Source organism: Typopeltis vanoorti, chromosome 6 (assembly GCF_054136105.1).
Source record: "Typopeltis vanoorti isolate ZY-2024b chromosome 6, IOZ_Tvanoo_1.0, whole genome shotgun sequence".
NCBI lineage: Eukaryota > Metazoa > Arthropoda > Arachnida > Uropygi > Thelyphonidae > Typopeltis > Typopeltis vanoorti.
Window position 1 is genome coordinate 53,300,784 of NC_143554.1, and position 25,702 is coordinate 53,326,485.

The 25,702-nt window shown below is 37.3% G+C and overlaps 1 protein-coding gene across 2 annotated transcripts in view; it reads left to right on the forward strand.

The window, feature by feature from the left end:
- LOC150105457 (mitogen-activated protein kinase kinase kinase 20-like) overlaps nt 1-25,702 on the forward strand; it is a 346,847-nt gene that overhangs the window by 190,687 nt on the left and 130,458 nt on the right. For both annotated transcript variants that reach the window (XM_090394158.1, XM_090394159.1), the window contains exon 10: nt 1,804-1,858. In XM_090394158.1, the coding sequence (XP_090250284.1) occupies nt 1,804-1,858 (55 nt within the window). The remainder of the gene's footprint in view (nt 1-1,803; nt 1,859-25,702) is intronic.

The window sequence follows — 25,702 nt, forward strand, 5'->3', positions numbered from 1 at the left end:
CGTTGATAGTACCGATCTTTAACTCTGGTGATGTTGAGTTTGGGTTTGTTTTCAGATTTGTTCCAGTAGCTGACTTTTCGCTGTTCGCCCTGGTTCCCTGGCGAAAACAACGGGGGCCTTGTTTAACCAGGCGACACCCCAGCTGGCATGAAATTTTGTCATGTTGTACCATCATGATTTACTGGGGTCCAAAATCAGAAATGATGGTAAATGTGAAGATTTAATTAAAAGAAGAGGATAGTCATAGGGGAAAAAAGCGATGTTAAACCTGACAAAAATTATGTAAGATAGAGGTAAGGCCACGAAAGTTAGAATTATCAAAATAATGGTATTTCAGTAGTGATGTATGGATGTGAAAGTTGGATTATTAAGAAGAAAGATGTTGGAAGTTTTTTCCACTTGGTTGGACTATAAATTATATATTTTGTTTAATCCTTTATCCAAGTGTAAGCAAACAAAGTTTGCTTCTTAAGTATCTTCAGGACTGGGGCAACACGTGGCAAAGGTGGATTGAGTTCTCATCACTTTCCTTTGTATCACATAATGCAAAGCACATCTCCTTGCAGACATATATGCTAAAGACATGTCTGCGGACATGTATGCTAAACAATTATGGGATACTAAGGAAAGTGATGAGGACTCAGTCCACCTTTGCCACGTGTTGCCCAAGTGCTGAAGATACTTCAGTCACAAACTTTGTTTGCTTACACTTAGATAAAGGATTAAACTAAATATATAATTTATATTAAGAAGAAAGACAGAAAGCAAATTGATTCATTTGAATTATGGGTGTGGAGGAGACTAATCTCATGGACTGTCAGAATGACCAATAAGAAAATTTTAGAGAATATAAAGACAGAATGTTCCTTGGAGGCAGTGATCACTAAACAGAAGTTGATGTACTTTGGACATACTATGCGAGCTAATGAATCATTGGAAAAGGCAGTTATGTTGAGGAAGATTGAGGGAATGAAAAGAAGACCAAAAAAGAGTTGGATGGACAACATAAAAGAACTTACTAACTTGAACGTACAATTATTGAAAGAAAGGCCAAGTGCGATGGAGAGAGCCTTTGTTCATAAGATCACCAGGAGTTGAAAACAATTGGATGATATTATTATTATTTGACACCTTCAGGAGTCCTAAGACTCATCGAGGGAGGGCATCTACTTTACAACTCTCCGTCTCCACCACTGTACCCCATCCACAAACCTCCTCATCTACACCAACACCATCTACTGTCCACCATCACCACTATTATTTTCACAGACGATCACAAACATCCATGTCCAAGACAGAATTCGAACCCGCAGCCTTTTGGCTGGAGAGTGGATATGTTAACCACTCGGCCAACCAGGCCATCATCACTTTGTATATAACAACAATAAGGTTGATAAACCGCTACTTAATAATCAGTTCTTATGTTATTCTTCTTTGTACTCTTTAAATATCATTTGCCAAAAACAAAATGTTTTTAATGATTTTAAGTCTGCATATTACTGGGGAGAAATTAGTTTAATATCAGTTGAGATAATATTTCTTTATTTTTAAATGGACTGAATTTTGTTCTAGGTAGGAAATGGTGTGCATCATTGTTATTTAAAGTGTTAGTTATGTTAGATAATGTTCATAGTCTCTTATTTAGCATGCTTTTTTTGCATTATTTTCCTCAGTACTTATTTTTAAATAACAATTTCTAAACTTTTCCAAGTTGAGAAAAGTTTTTTAAGGATTTATCTTGAAATATGAAAATTTTAAGTGTATGTATTACTTCTATAATTTGGCAGCTGTTGTCTGTTTTAGGAAAGGCCTACTTTTGTCCAGATTTTAAGTACATTAGAAAAGATGAAAGGCGATGGTAAGAAATTATTTTTATTGTTGTTTTCTGCAAACTGCATTATAATCATGCATAAATTGTAATATTTCTGTTTTCCTGTTCAGTAACTTATATTTAATATTCAATCTTGTAACTCAGAATAATTTGTATGTTATTCAGGATATTTTTATTTCATGCATACACAAAGTCATATGATGTCCATGGTGACAGTGAACTATTTGTGATACATCAAGATGAACTTCTTGTTTATCTTGTTCATTACCAGGTCCACTTGATATGATTGTTGTTTTGCTGTATAATGCCCATTTTTGTTGTGATAAATTTCATAGGTTTTTTTTTTTGTTTTGTTGGGGGGGTGGGTATTTCAGACATTTTTGCTGATATCATTCATAGAACATTACATTAATATCATGCAAAAAAAGTGTTTTGCAATTCACAAAGATGATCATAATTCATGGAACAGCTTACAAAGAATTCAGATTCCACATTGGCTGCAAATAAGATTTGTCTGTTGCTGCATGAAAATTATCAGTGGTGGTGCTCTTTTTTTTGTATGCGTTCTTTAGTAGAAAATACTACCTTCTATAGGGATTTTACTTATTACAAACTACAGAAAAGAAATAACACTTAATTCAGAAGAGAACTAATGTTTATTGTGTACAAGATAGCAGTTATATATATATATATACATATATATAAATGAATTTAAATGACTCTATACCGAGAAAGAAAAGTTTAATGTTAAGATACGACTAGTTTCGTTGAAATTCAACTTCTTCAGGTATCACAGGCAAAGAATTACATAAAAAATAACAGAGACATGATAAAATACATTAACAGATCTAGTATATAACACACAGGTACTTGTGTGTTTTATACTGTGGTACCCTGTCAAAGGCTTTTACAAAGTCCAGCAGTATCATTTTAAATCCATTGCCTTTATCCAGCTCAGCTGTCACTACATTATAAAATGTGAACAGGTTACTGAGGCATGACCTACCCTTCACAAGCCCGTGTTGTTCTCCCCTCCCCAATACTCTATATCATTTCTGACTATCCATTCCTGTATTTTTCTTGTGACCTACTTCTCCAGTATCTTGACAACTCCTGATATGCTGATCAGTCATAATTTGCTACATTAGTCTTGGAGCCTCCTTTATGCAACAGAACTAACCAATAGTCACGAATTAGATTAATCAGTGTGGTCAATGGCACCAACAATTCACTAGCACTTTCAGATTCGAGTTAGTATTCCATCTAATCCCATAACTGTATTCATATTAAGGTTCTGTAATATGCTATGCACCTCCATTTCATTTACCTCAGTTCCCATAAAAGTCTTTGCCTCTCTTGTTACCGAATATCTACACCTGGATGATATACTCTTTCAAAATGTTCACTTGGTAATTCTATTTCAACTGATTCAATTACCTCCCTGCCATCTGCATTCATTAAAATCATTCTGCCATTACCATTCTCCCTTTTACTTGTAATGTATTGAAAGGATTGTTTGGGATTATCTTTGGCCTGTACTGCTAATTTCCTTTCATACTCTGCTTTTGCCTTTCTTACCACACTGGTTACCCTTTTGGCCTGTGCTTTGTACTGCTTATGTGCCTGTTGATGACCTTTCTCCTTCATTTCCCTCCACAGCTTTTTTCTTTTTTTGCAGCTCCAGCTTATTGATGATATTCATTAATTTAACTCCCACTTGATTTACTCTCCTGACTCTAAGTATGCAGTCTGCCATTACTTCTCTTAACCACTTCTTTGTGACTTCCCATGCACTATCAACATCTAGCCCTTGTAGTTTCACATGCCATTTCACTAATCCAAGCAGTATCCTAAGCTTGTCATACTTACCAGTTCTGTAATTCCACATGTATCCCTTCTTAACTAAAAATTCCACACCTTTAGTCACCTCCCATGTCAAGACCATATGATCACTCTTACCATTTGGTAGTAATGTGGCCACATTTGTTTATAAAAAAAATTCTCTGATGCAATTACTAGATCTAGCACTCTCAAACCCCTAGTATATTCCATCACGTGCTGTCTCAGTTAGTTATTCCTTAGTAACTGCATAAATTCCACTTGGTGATACTATAAATTAAAGATGCCAAGAAATTATATTCTTGGTGTAATCCTTTATTCAAGTGTAAGCAAACAAAGTTTACATGAGAAGTAATTTCATGACTGGGCTATTCATATACAGAGGCCAATGACTGGTTTTCAGTGCAGTTGGAGACATGCCATCAGAACCAGTCTTCTGATGTTTCTCTCTTTGTCAAAACACCACAGGAGGCATATGGCTCAGATTCTGGTATAGCAGGGAGCGATTTGCCTTGCTTATTTATGCAGGAATATGTGGGAAAAGAGTGTGCCACCTGGAGATGAGAGAGGTGAAAGTATAGGCAGGTATAAATGGTGTCTGATGGGCTTTGAAGGAGACAAGAAGGCACAACTTCCATGTGTTAAGACTTAAGTGCATGGGAGAAACTCACGTTAGATACTTAATGAAGTGAAATAGCACTGAGAAAAGATTAAAAATAATATTTAATTCTTCCAATATTTTGTCTGTCATTGAGACATCATCAGAGAGTACAATATGAGACTTGTAACACACACAAAGCAACACAAAACTAAGTGAAACACATGGATGAAAGACTAGTCCTAACTAGTTGGAGCATCTGTTGGCAAACCTCAAAGTGTTAATGTTTCCCATATTTTGGGAAGTTTTATAACCAGATTTATTAAAATGAGGCTGATTTTGAGAGCAGCTACGGATGATTAAAATCTTCTAAGTTTTCTGGAATGAAGCATAGTGGTCTTTTTCCAATTGATTCAATGAGCTGTTTCCAAAAACATGGTCTTCAAGACCTGAATATATGAATGTTTTGCTGTGACTACACTGCATAACTCAAAAGGCATGGTCAGAAGGTTCAATTCCATGATTTAGTAGCCTTCTCATAGTTACATGTAAAAAAGGAAAATAAAACTGAATGTGAGAATTATAGAGGAACATGAAGGAACTTCCCTTCTGAATGCTCCAGGTAAAATTTATGTAAACACAGGACATTATATTGTTTATAAGTTGAAATCAGTTGTTAGATTGAGGGGGGGGGATAAAAAGATAGATGTAAAATCATATATAAGACAAGGATGCACATTATTTCCACTGTTATTCATCTAAATTGATCACATTACAAATGAAAGGGCATTAGGCTGATATCAAAATTGGAATTCAACTCTTAGCTCTGTTTAAATGATGCTATACTCATGAATAAATCCAGTACATGTGTGCAGGATTCCCTAACCAAATTGAATAGCTATATAAATTTGGTATTTAAATGACCCATAAAAAGACAAAGACTGGGAAAACACAGGAATTTTGAAAACATCCTGAATGAGAAAAGTTGTTGAAGTCAAAATTAGTGAAATTAGTGGTGACATTTTTGTCAAGTTGGGCACAGTTTTTAGTGAAGATGGCAAATTAATTGTTGAAAAAGACAACACACAATAAACAGAGCTAGTATGGTGGGGAGTCAGTTGAATAAATTTTTATAGAATTAGAGAGCCATTGATCACAACACTAAATGTACAGGGCAGTGGGTAAACCAATTTTTAACTTTTGAATCTGAACACACATTTGATCAAAGACTAGAGATCACAGGCATGAAGGTTTGGGGAAAAATATGAGAATAAAGAAATGGTGGCATCAATGGCAGAATCATATTAAAAATGAGGATATTAGAAAGGAACTCTACATTGTTAGTTCATTCAATTAAAAAAAAATTTAAAAAAAAACACAATCTCATGTGTTTTTTTTTTTTTTTTAATTTTTTTTTATGTTGTCCCCTCCATCAAGGGTTATTTTTAAACCTATATTACATTTTGTACTATGGGCAGGCTAGGGATATTTTTATTCTATTTTTATCGATGTTATATTGTATTTTTCACTTATTTTTTTACATAGTCCAGAAACCTTACTGTAAATGCCAAATATGGAACTTTTTTCAAGCCACTTCAGGTTTCTAATAAACAGGTCGGTGGTTGACACCAGGCAATGACATTCATTTCCCATCTAAAGACAACACAAACATCCATGTCCATGGTGAGTATGCTTACCACTCAGCCAGCCAGGCCAGTATAGTCAAGTAATAAATTTAGTTTAATCCTTTATCCAAGTGTGAGCAAACAAAGTTTGCAACTGAAAGTATCTTCAGGACTGGGGTAAGGTGGTACAACACCGGGAAACTCGTTGCAAAGTTGGAGCAAGATAACATCCTGAATCAGGAGAACGATAGCTTCATATCTTCATTCTCAGTTACTGTATTGTTAGTGCCTGTGTGCAACTGCCTTTTTGTAAGTTCCTTTTGAAAATGGCAATGTGACATTGCCGAAATATCGGAAATATTAATTAAAGTATAATTTAATTTATATTCGGATCTACGTTGTTTCAATTCCCTAAGTAATTTAGAAATGCATAACCAACGTATAAGCTTGTCTACGAGAACCAAGTGAACAATAAACTTTTAATAGTCAAGTAAGCAGAATTGGAAAGGAAAGTTTAGCAAAACAGTTTTTTTTAATGCCAGGATGAGAGGAATAAACCAAGAACCAGATAGATTGATTCATTTAAAAGTGCTGTAGAAGATCAAAACATGAGCTCTCACAGTATTTGTGTCCTGACAGATAAGAGACTAATTTGGAGGAAAATTGTTGATATCAATTTAGTAAGTCAACTTTTATGTTGTGCTGTCATCCTGTTCACTCACTAAGGGTAGATATATGGAGAATGGGTTTGAGACTATATTGTGATTGATCAGTGAATTTAACACTCTTTGAAAAGGTGATTTTTATCTGTTTTATTGTGTTTTGCCCTTAGAAAATTAGTGCAGATGTTTGTGTTTTTAGTGTATTTTATATAACAAATTTTTATTAACATATTGCAATATTAAATATTGTTTAAAATGGTGCCAAAAATGCAACAGTTGCTGTTCTTGTTAGTGTAATGCTAAGAAGAACAGCAAAGTTGAGAACAAGAAGGCTTGCCCTGCTAAAGAGGATATTGAAAATGAATTAGCCTCCAAAATTATGAAGTAAAGGCAGATTATTAGACAGACAATGCAGGAATTACAGAAATTCAAATTCAATTCAAATTCAAGAAAATCAGAACACAGGGAGATAAAGAAAATTAAGAAGCAAAATAAGAAACAACAAAACATGGAATCAGGTAAGTCAGTAAGTAACAAAAATCAGGTAAGTAACCTTGATTGTAAAAAGAAGGATATTATTTGGTATGATGACTCTGTCATAAAACATGCTGTTGATTAGTGGGTTATAACTTCAAGTTTACTCAGAGCAAAAATTTAAAATATAGCACATGCAATTCAAAAACAGAAAAAAAAAGTAAATGAGATTGTAATTGTAGTAGATGCTAACACTTTAACTAGCAATAAGTTCAGTATGAGAAAGGATTTTTTTTTATATATATATTGGGCCCATATATGAGAGGTTGGCTGGTTAATCTATAGTGCGTTAGTACTGTATATGGGTAGTGAGTTGGGAAAGGAGAAACAAACTTGTTTACATTTGATTTAAAAGCTTGTATGTTGTATTCCTTGGAAAATATGTCAAGGGGGGGGGGGAAGACTGTTCCACAGTACAGCAATAGCAAGGATGAAGGAGGAGGAAAAGAAACTTGTTCTGTGGGTTTCAAGGTGTACTGTGAAAGGATGTTGGGCAGCAGCTATATGTGTTCCAATGGGGACACATATAGCTGCTGCTTAGTATAGAGTGGGTGAATTATTGATGCTGTTTCAGATGAACATTTCCCATGGAAATATTTATAGAATATACAAATTGCAGAGACCAAACGTCTATATGAGAGTGAGGGAGCGAGTTGATAAGAGATGGGTCATTTATCAGTCTAATTGCTCTCCTCTGTCTAACAGATATGCTTAGGTGTTGATGGTTATTCATGACTTATTTTTCACGATATTAACAACACCACACACTTTTTGCACAAAGATGTTTTATTAACGCTTATATTTCGCTGATTTTCAAATCAGCATCATCAGAGCACAACACACTTGTACACACGACAGTGAGTGAGTGAAACAATGTAATTGCAAAAGACAAAAGATCTAAAGTCCTATTTTTGGCACCCTCTAACAAAAAAAAAAAGCTATGCAGGAGTTTTTCTTAAGATAAACGTCTCCCAAATTTTTGGCAAATTAATGCAACCATATTTGTTAAGATTGGGAGAATTCTTCAAAGCCATTGCTGACTCAAAAAAAACCTTTCAGATATATAATGACTCCTAAATAGCACATTCGTTTTCCTCCATCTAATCCTGTGTGACAGAGTGTCCAAAGCATGGTCTGTCAGTCCCGACTTGCCATAGTAATAGGAGTGAATGTATCTTTCATGTTCTTCCAGCAGATGTTCACTGATCTTCCTGTTTGCCTATAATAGGCCAAGTCACAGTCACAAGGAACTTCATACACTCCTGGGTGTGCTAAAGGGTGAAGTTTATCCTTAGGCGAGCGGATCAGAGTTGCCAGCTTGACATGAGGTTTGAAAGTGGTGCAAAGGCCATGTTTCAACACAACTTTGGCTATCTTTTCTGATGTACCTTTGATATAGGGAATAGAAATGATCATGTTGTATTCTTGTGTATTAGGGGAGGGTAGAGTAATGGGCCTATGTAGTATTTTATCTATTTTGTAGGGATTGTATCCGTTAGCTAGGAACGTATGGTTCAGATATTGGAGTTCTGTGGTCAGAGCTGTATCATTAGAACAAATGGCTCTGGCTCTGTGTGTAAGTGTTTTTAAAATGCCGCACCATTGGACTAGATGATGATGTGATTGTTTATGTAGGTATCTTCCTGTGTGTGTAGGCTTTCTGTAAATAGAAAAAGATAGTGATACATCTGAAAGACGGGTGACTAATGTATCAAGAAATGGTAAACAGTTTTTGATTCTTTTTCTACTGTGAAGTGGATTTTGGGTGTTGGCTGTTTAGGTAGGTGACAAATGCATCCATAGTGTCTTGTCCATGGGGCCAGATGGCAAACACACAGTCTACATAGCGTAACCACACTTGTGGCTTGTATGTAGCTGTGGTAAAAATAAGTCATGCTCTCCTCTGTATTGAGTCAAGCATTTTGAGGGCACTTTTAGGATCCCAACTCCAAATGTGAGAGCAGTATTCAATAACTGTCAGATTTGCGATTTGTATAAGGTTAAAAGCTGTTTAGAGGTGGTAATATCTTGAGCAAAAGAGAAAACCTAGTTTTTTGGAAGCTGAGGTTTCAATGGTTGTGATGTGTTTATGCCAGGAGAGGTAGGTTGATGTCAGGGTAATTCTGAGAAGAGAAATCTCATTTTTTCTGAGAGTTTGAGTGTTATCAAAAATAATGCTTGGAGAAAATGGTTCTTTTTTGTGAGAAATAAGACAGAACTGGGTTTTATTGGCTTTGAAGTTGACGAGGTTATCTGAGATCCATTGGAGGATGGCTTAGATGTCAGAATTAAGGGCAATGGTGGTTGATACTCTGTGTGTTGAAGTGAGTTGTGTAGAGTAGGATTTGTGAAATGAAAGGGAGAAGTGCAATGTGCTGTCGTCTGCAAAACCGTGTATTGGGTTGGAGGTCAAATGAAGTGGGTCATTGATATACAATAGGAAGAGGGTTGGTGAGAGAACCAAACCTTGTGGAACCCCTCATCATCGTCATCCAGCGTTAGTTGGATGATGATGAGGATAGGGAGCTGTCTACCATCACACATAGTGTGTGTCCAGACAGGAAGCTGGCAATCCATCTGCAGAAGTCCCGAGGCAGTCCAAATGATGGGAGTTTACGTAGTAAGCCGCCTTTTGTGCCAGACCCAGTCAAAGGCTTTAGAGATATCGAGTGCAATTACTTGGGATTTGCCAAATTTCTCCATAGCATTTGTCCAGTGATGGGTGATGTATGAGAGAAGATCTCCTGTTGATCAGCATTGACGGAATCCGTACTGGTGGTCACTTAATAGCTGGGTACTTTCAAGGTAGAACAGGAGCTGAGAGTTGATGGTTTTCTCCATAGGAGTGAAGTCAGTGAAATAGGGCAGTAGTTAGATGGCAGTGATTTGTCACCCTTTTTAGGAATGGGTTGAATATAGACAGGTTTCCAAGCTTTGGGATATATATATATATATATATATATATATATATATACACCAGTGGAGTAAGAGAGTATGTACAGACAGCATAGGATAGGAGTTAGTTCTGGTGCACAGACCTTTAGGACAATTGGAGGAATGCCATCAGGGCCAGGCGACTTTTTTGTGTCTAATTTAGACAACAGGCTTATGATGTCTTTTTGGCAAAAGGAGACAGGGGGCATTGTATGTTGGGCAGTTGGAATGACTGGAGGGCATTTGTCATTGTCAGTTATGTGTGCATTAGAAGCAAAGTGTGAAGCCAGGAGGTTAGCTTTTTCTGTGGGTGATGATACAGTTGAGCCATCTGGGGTATGACAGGAGTGGGAATAGTGTACAGCAAAAGTTACGACCAATTGCCTTGGCGAGAGACCAAAAGGCATGGCTGCCATTTGGACAGGCTGCAAGCTTCCTACTTTTTGCCCATTCAAAGTCTGTTTTAGAAGCATTGATAATTTTCTTGCATCTGTTTCGGGCTTCAGTATAGGCACTGAAGGAAAATGGGGTTCTTATTTTGAGCCAGTTGTTGTATGCCTGATTTTTCATTTGTACAGCCTTGGCACATATTTTGGAGAACAAAGGTTTGGATAGGGGATGGCAGTTCAGAGTAATGTGGGGAATGTATGTTTTCATGCCAGTGAGGATTGCTTTGGTGATACGTTTAGACTGGAAACAATAATCCAACCATGGGAATGAAGCATAGTAGTCTCGTAGACTGTCCCGATTGGCACTGTTATAATGCCAGTTGGGACAACTTGTGGAAAACTACTCTTGTGTGGGAGTGACTATGTAAGCATTGTTGCATGGGGGAGGAGATGAGCACTAGGTTGTTGTCAGAATTACCCGGTGGGGGGGGTTCACTATGTTCACTGTATATTTGGAGAGGTCATTGGTAAGGAAGAGATCTAGGGTATTTGGGGATTAGTTTGGGTTATCTGGTATTCTGGTCAGCTTTTGAACAATTGTGTAAGGTCATTAGTGATGGCAAATGATTCAGCATCTCTGCCTGCAAGATCTGTACAACTGGAAGAGGAAAGCCAGGTGCGGTTATGGACATTAAAATCATCTAGGAGGACGATTTCAATGTCAGGAAAGTGGGACTGGAGAGAATTAACTTTTAAGGAGAGGAAATGAAAGAGCTCAGAGTGGTTGGTGGTATTAGGAGAGCGATAGAGACAGCAGACGAATTTGACTGAGGGGGGAGGGATATTTTTAGCCAAAGAAGGTTGAAGTTGGGTGATTCTAGGTTAGGTGCTCTCTGACAGGTTATGTCAGAGTGGATATGTGCACAGATGCCACCCTTGGGTCGAAAGCAGTTAAATAGTGTATGAGGGCTGTTCGATAAGTCCATGCAAAGTCTAAGAGATGGTGCCACAGTACATATCAAGGTCATTTTTAGTTGCTGGCAACTGTTGGAGGATTACATAGTAAGTTTCAGTCAGATAGATCTATTAATCTGTGTTTGGCATTCATTTGAATTGATCAAGTACCGTAATTTGTGAAAAATGGATGAGAAAGAATTTCATGGAGTGATTTAACATTACTTTTTGAAAGGCAAAATGGCTCAGAAAACCAAAGCTAAGCTTGATAAACATTATGGTGAGTCTGCACCTTTAATTAGAACGGTTTATAAGTGGTTTAGTAATTTTTGAAGTGACCATATGAGCACAAGTGACTCTGAACGTTCTGGACACCCAGTTGAGGTCACTACTCCAGAAATTATTGAAAAAAATCCATGATATGGTGATGGATGATAGAAGAATGAAGGTGCGTGAAATTGCTAAGGCTGTGGTCATCTCAAATCACCGAGTACTTAATATTTTACATGAACATTTACATATGAGAAAACTATCCGCAAGATAGGTGCTGCATTTGCTCACACTGGATCAAAACTCTTATGCAATTGTGACCACAAAATTGTTCGATTTATGCTACAAAGTCCTTTTGCATTCCCCCCCCCCACTCTCCAGATTTGGGTCCCTCGGACTACTATCTGTTTCCAAACATAAAGAAATGGCTGGCAGGAAAGAGATTTTCATCAAATGATGAGGTGATTGCCAAAACAACTGCCTATTTTGAAGGGTTGGATGAATCATACTATATAGACAGGATCAAAAAACTCGAGCATTGTTGGACTAAGTGTATAGACCTCAAAGGAGACTATGTTGAAAAATTAAAAATGTTTGTCCCAAAAAATTTATGTTTTCTTCATTTTTGCATGACTTATCGAACAACCTTCGTATAGTTAGGAAAGTTGAGATGGATAGTGCTGGGGGAAGGTGAGATTTGAGTTTCTGTTAAAAAGAATAGGTGGAGTTTGATGGACTGCAGATGGTAGTGGACACTATTAAGGTTGGAGTTGAGGCCACAGATGTTGGTGAAGTGGATATGCATGGTTCTGTGAGGCATGGATTTGACCCCAAATATTGCACATTTCCTATGCAGTTCCTGCATACTGGTCTCCTTGTGGCTGGCTACTAGTGCCATCACTTGTTTTTTTTGCACTAGTTTGGTTTGTTTGTAGTCTATCATCCAACTGTTGTCTCTATTTTGGTGTTTTTCTTCTGATTGTCTTTGGAGTTGACTTCTTTGTTCTTTCTGGGCAAAAGTTAAATCAAGTCAAACACGTGCCTGTGACTGGCAGCAAGTGTCCTTTAACTTGTTATTTATCGCCGTTATAAATTTGGATGTGTTTATCGGTGTGTTTCAGGTCACTTTCACAAGACATGGAAAGTTTGTTCCGTCCTTTCTTTTGTTTATGGATCTGAAATGATGGCAATTGATATTTCTGGGATCAAAGTTGCATTCTCCTGCAAGTTTGCCGACTTCTTCTTTTGATGATTTACTATTATGATATGAAAGGGTTGTTGGAAGAAGTGAGAGTAAAGGGTGAGAAAGAGAAAATCGTCAGAATATTACTTGAATATGATAAAAATGAATTAAGAAGAAGGGATGATAGGCTGTGTAGAAGAAATGTATGCGGGTTTTTGGATGTGTCGAGTGAGTTTGAGGGAAGATTGGATTTGTATAAGAGGGATGGCCTACACTTGAATGCGATTGGTGTTAGGAGTTTTTTAAAACTAATAATTGGTATGAGACCTGACACACAGAGTCAGAGAAACTAAATTATAATTGGAGGAATGGTGAGAATCTGGGTGTAAAAGCAACAGTGCTATGTAACTGGGTTAATGCCAATGATTATGAGGAGAGAATGATTTCAATTTTGTGTTCATCCAGTTCAGACCCATCAAACGTGTTCAAAGATGTCTGCATATATAAGCCACCAGAGAAGAACTAAGATCTGCAAGTTGTCCACTATGTCACACAGACTACAGACAAGAATATACAAAAGAACATGCAAGTAGCTCATTATGTCTTTAGACTAATGCTACAAGTATCAGAAACAAAGGGGTAAAATTTGTTGACTTGTTCAGTATGTTGGGAACTCAGATTGTAGGCATTAGTGAGACCTGACTATCAAAATTGGAAATACTGACTGGTATCGAGTGTAAAGGATACAATATTTTTAACGAAGGATAGACAGAAATAGAGAGGAGGGAGTTGCTAATGTTATTAAATGACTTGAATCCAGTTATAATTGAAACCTATGACTGCAATATTAATTACAGTTTTTCATGTGGCAATGAGTTTGAAACCATCTGGTGTGAGGTGGAATCTAACAAGACCGAGTGTAATGGTGTGTTGTTACAGACCTGATGGGTAGGTTGCTAGTGATGAAGAAGTGCATCACCAAATAAATATGATGGGTGCATAAAGAATAATCATAATGGGAGACTTTAACACCTTCGCTGCCAACTACGAGTATACTCGTAGTTGGTATATGAGCTTCACAAGCCAACTACGAATATACGATATGTCGATTACCGCCAGCTTCGAGATTATTCGTACTGACCTTGAAGGAGTGAAAGTGCTTGGCGTGTGGTAACAAACTACGCCTGAGGAGTGTAGCAGCGAACGTGTTAATTATCCAAACATTGACTGAGTAACAGTAAAATTTCATGAGAAGAATGAAACTGAATTTATTGAACTGTTGCAAGACGACTTCCTCAAGCTGCAAGTGACAGAAAGAACTTGAGGGCAAAGTTTTAAATTTTATTATAGTGTCAGAGGGCATTTCATTTAAAGATGGAACTATTCTCCTGCAGTTGGTGAATGTGATCATATAGTATTCATTTGGGAAGTGGCTAAGTTATTTATTATTATTATTATTACGGGTATCTCCATGGAGTCAGTAGACTCATCGCGGGAGACCCAAACTAGCAAAACAATATCTGTCATATCTCTTCTTGAATTCATTTACAGACGAAGAGCTCACAACTAAGTCAGGCAATGAATTCCACTCATTCACCACCCTCCATGCAAAAAACCTTGTTCTGACACCTTTGTTAACCACACTCTTCTTTAATTTCCAGAGATGACCTCTTGTTCTTCCATCACTTTCACACAGCTGAAACATTTCCCCTGCATCAATCCCCAAGTCAATACCACATGATCGCTTTCACCAACTGGAGGTAACGAGGACACCTTACTTATGCATATAACCTCTGAACCAATAACCAGGTCCAACACTCTCACACCACGTGTCCCTTCAGTTACGTGCTGTTTCAAGTAATTATCTCGTAGAAGATGTATGAATTCCATTTCCTTTTTGCTACGTGATATTTCCTCCTTCCAATTGATATCACCGTAATTAAAATCCCCCATAATAATCACCAAGCCTTCACTCATTGCACTAAGTTGCTGATGCATGAATTCAATATCTCCCCCCGTACTCCCTGGCCTATAGCAGCATCCAACTGTATATTTGGTTGCGTTGGTCGCTATTTCGCACCAGACTGCCTCAAATGAACTCTTATTCACGTCTATCATCATGATATACTACTTTCTTTGGCTGCAACACATCAGCTATCATCAACAGTACTCCTCCCCCTGTTCTATCTTCTCTATCCTCCCTGAAAATAGTGTACCCATCACATTCAATTCCAGTGACCACATCTTCTGCTGACAGCCAAGTTTCACTAATGCCTACAACTTTTGGTGAGATTTCACTGACTAATGCCAAAAATTCTTCTCTCTTATTTCGAATGCTTCTAACATTGGTATACAAAAATTGCAGATTCCCTCTAGATCTTGTACCGGCTTTAGAACTGATATATAAGTCACTAACTACCGTAGTCCTATGCCGATTTTTATCCCCTCTCTTCTGCAATTTATTCAGCCTATAAGGATCAATAAATACACAATCAGTGCTAAAGTTTCTCTCTCTTACACTCAACCTTTTCAATATTAGTTTCCCTGCCCAATAACTTCAACCTGTTCAGAAAACAATAACTTCTTCAATCGCTTATGTCCTTCCATGTTAAGATGCAGTCCATCTCTAGCATACAACTGCCTTTTTCCTTCAAACACACTCCAAACATCAGTTTATGAATGTTCCATTCATAAAAGGTTACATGCTGAACTACAAAGTAGGAAATTATCACTAGCTGAGGAGTATGCTGGATTCAACACAATGGTATCAGTTGCTGGATGGGAAGAATATTGACAGTGCATGGAAGGCATTTAAAAAATACTTAAATGAAGCAATATCGGAATGTGTCCCGAGAGGTCAAAGAATAAATAGGGTGTGAATCAAATGGATGTGTAATCTTATCAAACAAGAGATTCATAAGAAAAGGATGATGTGGAAGGTATACTGTGTTCGTAAGGATGATGAAAATTATAAGCAGCAGGCCCGAAGAGTCACAAGTGTTGTACAGAAAGCTGAGTCTGAGTATGAAAAGAAACTGGCTCTGCATGCTAAATACAACCCCAAAGAATGATATCAATATGCTGCAAGTAAAAGAAAGAATGAATATGAAAGAATACTGAATGCAGATAGTGTGAGGGGGTGACAGATGCAAAGGAGGTTGCTCAACTAATGAGTGCCCATTTTGTTAAAAGCTATCAACCCGGTTAAGCAACTTTGAGCTTACTGGATGAAGAAACTCAGATGTGTGAGGAGATATTAGAGCTCTTGCACAAACTGAATAAGAATTCATCAACAGTGACTGATGGAATATCAGCACAAATGCTAAAAGAGTGTTCAGCTGAACTGGCTATACCTTTGACCAATATCTCAAGTGGTGATGAAGATTTTAGAAAAGTTAGTGCTTGCATTCAGAAATGGATTGACAAAGAGAATCACTACTTTGCAATGAACAGGTTGGGTTTACTCAGGGAAGGTCATGTTTCAGCAACTTGCTCACATTCTGTAATGTTACCATTGAGCTAGACAAGAGGAATGTTTACACCATGATACTTTTGGATTTTGCTAAGACTTTTGACAGAATACAGAAAGTATTCTGTCAAAAGCTATAGCAAAATCCTTGGAAGCTGAGAATGGAAGACTCTTGCATTACTTGGAGAATATGGGATTGGATTATAAAGTATTAGCATGGATAAGAGAATGGCTGACTGACAGATATCAAAAAATGGTATATGGGGGGGGGGGTGAGTCTGCAAGATTTAATGCTGTGGACATTGCGGACGATCTTATTCTCGTAACCTCTACTAAGGTAGGCTTACAGGAACTCCTTGACCTGGCAGTTGGCTTTTTCTCTATTCGAGACCTTTCTATTAATGTAGAGAAGTCCCACTTTTTAGCTCTTGTCCTCCTCTGGTTGTGACAAGAAGCTTAAGGTCGAGACTATAGAGTTTTCCTTGCACGGGAGGCCGTTGCATGCTTTGACCATCCTGGAAGAGTGGAGATACCTCGGTATCATGTTCACCCCAAAAGGGAAGGTCTTCTGCCCCTTCTATTCTAGAAGCTGGGATCGCTTCTTTGAGGAAAGCTCCTCTCAAGCCCCAGCAAAAACTCTTTCTCCTTTCCCACTATCTCCTACCTCGCTTTTACCACAAGTTGGTGCTTGGTAGGACATATATCTCGGTACTGTCCCGAATGGATATGGCTAACCGTTCAGCCATGAGATCATGACTCCGACTACCTCCTGACACCCCTATTGCATATTTCCACTCAAGAGTGAAAGACGACTTCACCATCACTTAGATGGCTGATCTTATGCCTGTGGCTGTCCAGAATCGCAAAGTTAGAACTATCTTCTTCCCCTATCTGCAGAGAGGCTTTCTATAGTCCATTAATACAAGAAGACTAGGCGGACTAAAGGCTGGTCCATTATCAAGGTACCTTAATTGAGTCAGCACCTGCAGAACACAAGAGATGGGCATCTCAGCATGATTGGGTAAGGGATGGCACCAGGCTCCTCCCTGGGTTCACCTTATCAGAACGAGCATCAATGTCTCACCCGCACAGCTCGATGGGGTAGTGACGACTCAAACTATAGGGCTGGCTGCCACTACAGTGAGACATTGTCTCATATAGCCCAGTGTTGCTTCCACACCCATTGGGGTGCACATGCAGAGGAATGACTCCGTGGTCTCCATTCTGAACAACCACTTTAAGAACAAAAGTTGGGAGACTGCAGTGGAACCACATTATAGGACCTCCACGGATTTGTGTAAACCAGACAGTGATTAAAAGAGATGGTGATGTTCAGGTAGTTGGATGCCCATGTGGTGGGAACAGGGCACCCACTAGCCTATAGCCATAATAATAAAGTAATCTATTATAAGAATAACCAAGATCTAGTTAGTAAGATACGGGAGGAGCATGGAGCAACGCCGAGGTTTACTAGCACCACCATCTCTTTACATGGCATATGGAGTGCAGATAGCTATAAGGACTTAAAACAGCTTGGGCTTATGCAAAAGGATATAAAAGTTGTTTCCTTGAGGGCCCTACAGTCATATGTAGGGCCATCAAGGAAACAACTTTCATCCTTGAGGAAACAATGACATGTTGTCGTTGCCACCAGAGAATTACTACAATGATAACAGGAATAGGGTAAAACACTTGTAAAGGCTTAGGGCTATATCAAGTCTGGACGAGATGTAAGGGTAGTACTGCCCATAACCAGTACAAAGATTAATAAAAAAAAAATAAATATATAAATAAATAAAATAACCAGTGGTATACCACAAGGATCAGTCCTTGTCCACTGTTATTCATTCTGTACATTAATGACATTGGGAAGAATTTGACAGGTGACATACATACAGCTATTTGCTTATGATGCAAAGATAGGTAGGGTAATCAAGGATGCAGTACTTGCAGAATGATTTGAATAGGCTGCAATTTGGGGCATGGGAAAGTGGATGTCAGTTCAATGTAAGTGAATGTAAAGTCATGCACTTTGGTGTGATTAGATATCCAATGTATTATATTGGTGGGATTATGCTAGAAGAAACTGATCAGGCTATGGATCTTGGAATTTTAGTAGACAGGAAGTTGAAGTTTAGGGGTCATATAGCAAAAATTGAGCATCCACTGTATGGTATCAGCTCTTCTCTGCTATGTATTAAAGAAATATGTTCACTAATTATATCATTACAAACAGTGTTCATCAATTTTCAAAATACACAAAAATAACTGAGCTGTTAATTCAGATTTGCTTGCAGCACTTTTGCATCTTCATTTATCATGCTTAATTATTCATTAATTTAACACATATTCTTGTGTCATATCTCCATTTTCTGTGCTTAAATATTCATTAATTTTGATAATAAAGCTTAACATATGTATTAGTTATTAATATTAATTAATACAAATTATGTAACTATTGCATGGCAAATTAATGGGTCAAGGTGAGTAGTGACATTTGCAGAGAATTTTACACCTCTTTCTTATGGGGAAAGTTTCACATCTCAGTGATAGAGTAAAGTATGTTTGTTTTTGACTAAGCATGGCGCATCATCGCTAATTATCGATATTCATTTTGCAAAAATTATTCTAATTTTCCCTTTGCACGTCTGATGTTAATAAAACATTTATTTACATCATTTATGTACATATATGACTGCTTAAAAATGTTATTCAACAAAGTTTTTTACCTTGGGTATATATTATGCTAAAGATACCAAACAATTTTATAAGCAGTTTTTTAATCCTTTTTCCCAAGCAAACAAACAGACAGGTAAGTCAAGTTTGTGGCTGCACGTAGTGCAACTCGTGGTAAAGGTGGAGCAAGCTCTGATCACTTTCCTTAGAATTTTCCCCTAATGCAAAGCACAATTTTTAGGTCTGGGTCTTTTTTGGCATTCTTTACGTCTGGCTCCCACTAACGAGACTTCAATAAAGGTCAAAACCAGTATGGGTAGTAGACCCATTACCTTATGCATTTGGTAGTGACCATTACCTTAATGCATAGCATCACACATTTCTGCAAGGAAACGTGCTTTGCATTAGGGGAAAATGCTGAGGAAAGTGATCAGAGCTTGCTCCACCTTTACCACGAGTTGCCTAGTGTTGCACTACGTGCAGCTGCAAACTTGACTTACTTGTCTGTTTGCTTACTTGGGAAAAAAGATTAAAAAAAACCTAGCTTATAAAATTGCTTGGTATCTTTAACATGTTATTCAACAATTTCATGCATCTACAAGTGAGAAAATAAAAAAAAAGCAGTGATTTGCTCTATGACAGTGGTCATAGATCCTAATGTCATGTGACTGGGTCATGCTCATACTCATTATTCAACGTACATAGTTGGCCAAGCATAGAACTGAAATTTCTCCTATAAGGGATGTTGATCAGTCTAGTCCTGGCATACAGCTCACCCAGCTAGAGTCACACAGCAGATTCAAATGTTAACAAACTACAGATAGTCCAAATTGAATGTCTGCGATTAGCATTCAGTGCACCATTATTAGTACAAACTGTCAAACTTTCACCAAAAAGCCTGTGTCACTGAGATTGAAACTTTTCCATAGGAAAAGGGTGCAGATGTGCAGAATAGCAAATGTCACAACTTGCTCTAACCCATTAATTTGCCACGCAGTAGATTACAGAGAGCATGAAGAACCAAAATTGTAATGAATTGGTTAGTTTTTTAACTTGCTGTCAGAAGCCAAGAACAGCCAGTTGAAAGCTCAATAAGATACCAAGTCCTTTGTGGTATATTATCTCAGGACAAATGTCTCAAAAAAAAAAAAAAACCATTTATAAACTATTACTTGCTGCTTTGTGCTGTGAAGATGCTGGTGTGAAATCCAGCGAAATATAAGCCAGTTAATAAACTTTTTTTTTTTCTTTTCTTTTCTTTTTTTTTTATAAAATAGTTTGTTTGGTTTTGAAAGTTTTTCCACTTAGTTATACTATAAATTAATGATCCAAAGAAATTATATTCTTGGTTTGATCCTTTAACCAAGTGTAAGCAAACAAAGTTTGCGCATGAGGTAATGTCACGACTGGACAACTCTTATATAAAGGCTAATGACCTCACATCACCTGCCTTAGTATTCCATAATGCAAATCACATATCCTTACTGACATGTATAATGCTATGGGAAGGGTCACTTAAAGTATGATATCTTAATATTCTGTTAATAATAACAACAATGTGCATTACAGCTTTATGTAGATAGGTGTTTGATGATTTTGTTAGAAATCCCATCTGGTGATTTCCTTTTGGTGATAATTTTGTGTACCACAGCAAGAGAAGGGGGGGGGGAGATACCTTGGATGGGCTTGTGATAGTCTTTACATTTTAGCATACAATATACCCAGGTGTGCACTTTCTGAAAGTCTAGATCTACATGGTTGTAATTTGGACTATTCTGCATCTCTAGGCTCTCGGCAGAAACTTGAACTTCGTCAGCACCACAACAAAGAAGATCATGTTTGTTTTGGGTTCATGGGAGGAATTTACAGTTTTTGCATAGAGCTTTTGGTAATTTTCTAGAATGCCTGATCCTCTGTAATTTTGTCTCCTACTGTTGATTTCATTAGTTTTTAAAGTACATATCAAACTTTGTTTGTAGCACTTGTCACTGTTCTTTGAATAGCATCTGTGGTATTAGTACCTGGCTCTTTTATTTTCATGGATGAGGTTTTTAATCTTGTATGAAAGTTGTTCAGAGTTTGTGCATAGCACATCAGCAATGGAAACTGTTAATGCAGTCATTATCTACTCTTCCAACCTCGAAATTCCTTTGAGTAGACGGTTGGAACCAGGCCAATAGATCCATGTGGAGCTGTTGTTAGTTTTGTCCAGATGACATTTGGAAGCTGATCTGGGATATTTTTGTGTTGTGAGTCCAGTTGGAGTGAAATTGTGCTGTGGTCAGAGCTGAGGTTGTTCATCACACTGATTTAGTACTGGTTCACAATATTTTAAAATATTCCTATGTCAAGGATGTGAAGAAGTCTTACTACATTGTAGGACATATGTTCTGGAAGTCCTAGAATCATGACGTTCCTGGTGGCAGCAAAGTCATTGAGGGTTCTACCATTTCAGTTTCAGGCTGTGTGCTTGGCGTTCAGTTCTCCTGCCACTATTGCTGCTCGGTTTGTTGCCTAGAATTTCTGTTAAGTCTGTTGTCAGTATTTTGGAGAATTTTATATATGAATTATATTTTCAGGACTTAAGTTTTTAATGGTATTAACAACACCAAACAATTTAATCAAAAGATGTTTAATTAACTGCTTATATTTCGCTGAATTTCAAATCAGCATCATCAGAGCACAACACACTTGTATGCACGACAGTGAGTAAGTAAAACAATAAAATTGCAGTGTACAAAAGATCTGAAGTCCTATTTATGGTGCCCTCTAATGTTTAAAAAAAAAAAATTCATTACAACTGTGTGGGAGTTGCTCTTAGGATGACAGTCTCCCAAATTTTTGGCAAATTAATGCGACCATACTTGTTCAGGTTAGGAGAATTCTTCAAAGCCATTGCTGACTCTAAAAATAATCTTTCAGATCTGCAACAACTCCTAAATAGCATTTGTTTTCTTCCATCTAGCCTGTGTGAAGGAGTCTACCACTGACTTCCATAGCAATAGTAGCAAATGTATGTTTTATGTTCTTTCAGGTGGATGTTAACTGATCTTCCTGTTTGTTATGTTAACTGATCTTCCTATATCAGAGGTACATTAGAAAAGATAGCCAAAGTACTGATGAAGCATGGCCTTCACAACACTTTCAAAACCTGCATGTAAAACTAGCAACTCTGATCCGCTTGCCTAAGGATAAACTTCACTCTTTAGCACACCCAGGAGTGTATGAAGTTCCCTGTGACTGTAACCTACCATGGACAAACAGGAAGAACATAAAAAATACATTCGCTACTATTGCTATGGCAAGTCAGCAACTATGATCCACTTGCCTAAGGATAAACTTCACCCTTTAGCACACCCAGGAGTGTATGAAGTTCCCTGTGACTGTAACTTGGCCTACTATGGACAAACAGGAAGATCAGTTAGCATCCACCTGGAAGAACATAAAAAATACATTCGCTACTATTGCTATGGCAAGTCAGGACTGGCAGACCACACTTTGGATACTCCTTCACACAGGATTTCATGGAAGAAGTTGTTACAGATCTGAAAGATTATTTTTTGAGTCAGCAATGGCTTTGAAGAATTCTCCTAACCTGAACAAGTATGGTTGTATTAATTTGCCAAAAATTTGGGAGATTGTCATCCTTAAGAGCAACTCCCACATAGCTGTAATGATTTTTTTTTTCCAACATTAGAGGGCACCATAAATAGGACTTTAGATCTTTTGTACACTGCAATTTTATTGTTTTACTTACTCACTGTCGCGTGTACAAGTATGTTGTGCTCTGATGATGCCGATTTGAAATTCAGCGAAATATAAGCAGTTAATTAAACATCTTTTGATTAAATTGTTTGGTGTTGTTAATACCGTTAAAAACTTAAGTCATGAATAACCATCAACACCTAAGCTTATCTGTTAGATATATTTTCAGGAGTCCTACATTTGTGGATATCCAACCCTGTGATTTCTATGTTGCTAGTGCTTAGATTTGCAATTTCATTGTGTGCTATATTGTGTTTGACAATGATGGCTCTATCTTTACCCCCCCCCCCCTCCACTTCACCACCATGAGCCTGTCAGTGCAGTATGAAACATGGTTCCTTGAGCTTTGTGTTGCAGGCTGGTCATATCACAAGGATTATCTCAGCACTGAAGCATGCCATAAATTCTTTTGTGCATGCGTTTTATTTCCATTGTCATTCCAGAACAAATTTGGAAATCTATGCTTGTTGACCATCTATCTGTGCTGTAAGGATTATTTGTGTATGTCTCACAAACCTGTTATTCATGGAGTCCTGGCTAGAGTTTATTTTGCTGAAGTTGATTAACATCTCACCCACTACGGCTGCTATGATTGCAGCTTTGCTTTAGTTAATTGAGTGCTAGGTTTCAGCTTTTCTACTGGTTTTGACACTTCTATGTATAAGACACTGAGCATGTACCTCATACATAAAGATGTCAAAACCAGTAGACATTATGCCTATGCAGTTATTAGCAGTTTGCGAATGCATGCAGTTGTTGATGGGGCTCTTTAGTTTTATTTTGCTGTTTTTGAGTGGCCAATTGTTACTTGCACACTCTGTTATTTTCATTATGTGGTCTACTGCAGTTGTCACATTTAGTTGTCTCTGTTTTTGATTTATTTGTAAGAAGCCATTAAATGTTTTCTGCATTTAATGTAACAGAACTTTGCTTTACAGCAGTGTTGCAAGTGGCTGAATTTTTGACAATGGTGGCACAGAAGACCTTTGGTAAATCTATCAGTATTTCGATGATATCCATCAGGACAAGAGACATTTATCTGGCCGTTTATCTGTGTGGAGCATATGGTTGATCTTAATAGGGTTTACTTTGTGGTTTTGGAGGTCGCTTGTGACTTCCCTGGTGGCTATGGATTCTTCTATACTGTGCAATTCCACCTTGAAGATTTTTTTCAATTTTTAGAATTAACATGTGGTACTGGACATTTTTACCATCCAAAAATTTAGTTGGCTACTTTCTCTAGCCATATTTGGACCCCACCATCCACATTGCTGGCTTTTGTAAAATGTATTTTTTGACTTTTGAGAGTTGTGGCCACTGCTGTCCATTGTTCCTTAGCTCTCAGGATAAGTGAAGGAACTCTTTCTTTATAATGGTTCATGCTTTTATAGATGTTGCAGTTTCATTAGATGTGGATTTCTTGTGTCATTTTTTTTTTTTTTTTTTTTTCTGGCTGGCTTTGTGGAACTCATCATGTTTGTCATCCTTTTCCTGGTTAAATTTGAACCATTTGGCAGGTATAAAGTTTGAGCCTCTGGTCTGTTGTCAATGTCTGGGTGAGTTGTTGGCCTTTTAAGCACAGCAGTTGGTTTAGTCATTTCATCTGAAAGAATTCAGATGAAATGACTAAACCAACTGCTGTGCTTAAAAGAGCATGCATTTCCACAGTTCAGAAGTTTCTAAGAATTCATAGAAACTTCTGAACTCTGGAAATGCCTGCTCGAACTCTAGGCTTTCCCATTGGGATTGCCCGTGTAGAGTTGATAATTCCTTCATAAATTAATTTAAGAGAGGAGAATAAAATTACTGAGTGTAATTTTAAAAAAATACTAAAAAAGGCAAGAAAAACAGGAATGGAGTAAATCTAATCACTGACAACTGCTTATCTCAAGAAGTCTCAAACCCAAAGTTACTGAAAATCACAATGAACCATAAGGCTTTTTACAGTATTCAGTGGAATTGCATATGTCAAAAACTGTCTTGATGGAAGATGTAATTTTTCTATATTTAATTAGCAAAAGATTCACCATATTATTGCAGCAATTTAGATTGGAAGTAGCTGAGGCAAAGTTTTTTTTTTTTCACTGAGCTGGAAAATGTATATGTTAATATTTTCACCTTTATTTTATGCAACTATGAAAAAAAAAAAAGAATTTGCATATAAAATGTCTTTGACAAGTTACTAATTTTTATCATTCAGTAAACTAATTAACTATACAAATAAACTAGTCATTAAGATCCTTCATGGGCAAACTTTTTTTTTTTATCTTGGTAAAATAAGGATGAAAACAATAACACAATTTCTTCAGGTATTATATATTTTATAGCCACATGAAAAATACTTGCTCTATCTTCTAATACTCTTTATTATACACAGAATACTTGTCATGGTTTACTGCATGATAACTTATATTTTTTACTAATTAATTTAAGGAAATTACAACGTAAACTAGGATATACATTAAAATAAATTTTAATATACTTCAATATTTCAGCAACGTCACATTGCCATTTTCAAGGAGCTTAAGAACAAGACACATGCACGCAGGCACAACAAACAGTAAATGAGGAAGAAGCAGGAAGCTATTATTTCTCTTAAAGTCCTAATGGTGCCCCCCCCCCCCTAGCGGGCAATGTTGGTATTCTTGGGCGATTGGGCTGAAGATCTTCTGATGTAGGTTTCCCAAATTTGAGGCAGTCTCATGCAGCCAAATTTGTTGAGGTTTGGATTGTTTCTTAGAGCTGAAGCTGATTCCATGAAAAGCCTTTCATATTTGTATTTACTATGGTGTTTTATCGTGGCTTTCTTCCACCATATTCTATGGCAGGTATCCAATGCATGGTAAGCAAGACCAGAGTGACTGTATTGGTGAAACCGGATGTAGTCCTTGTGTTCTGAAATTCTGATATTTGCTGTCCTGCCTGTTTGACCAAAGTAGGACAGCTTACTGCTGCAAGGGACCTGGTATACAC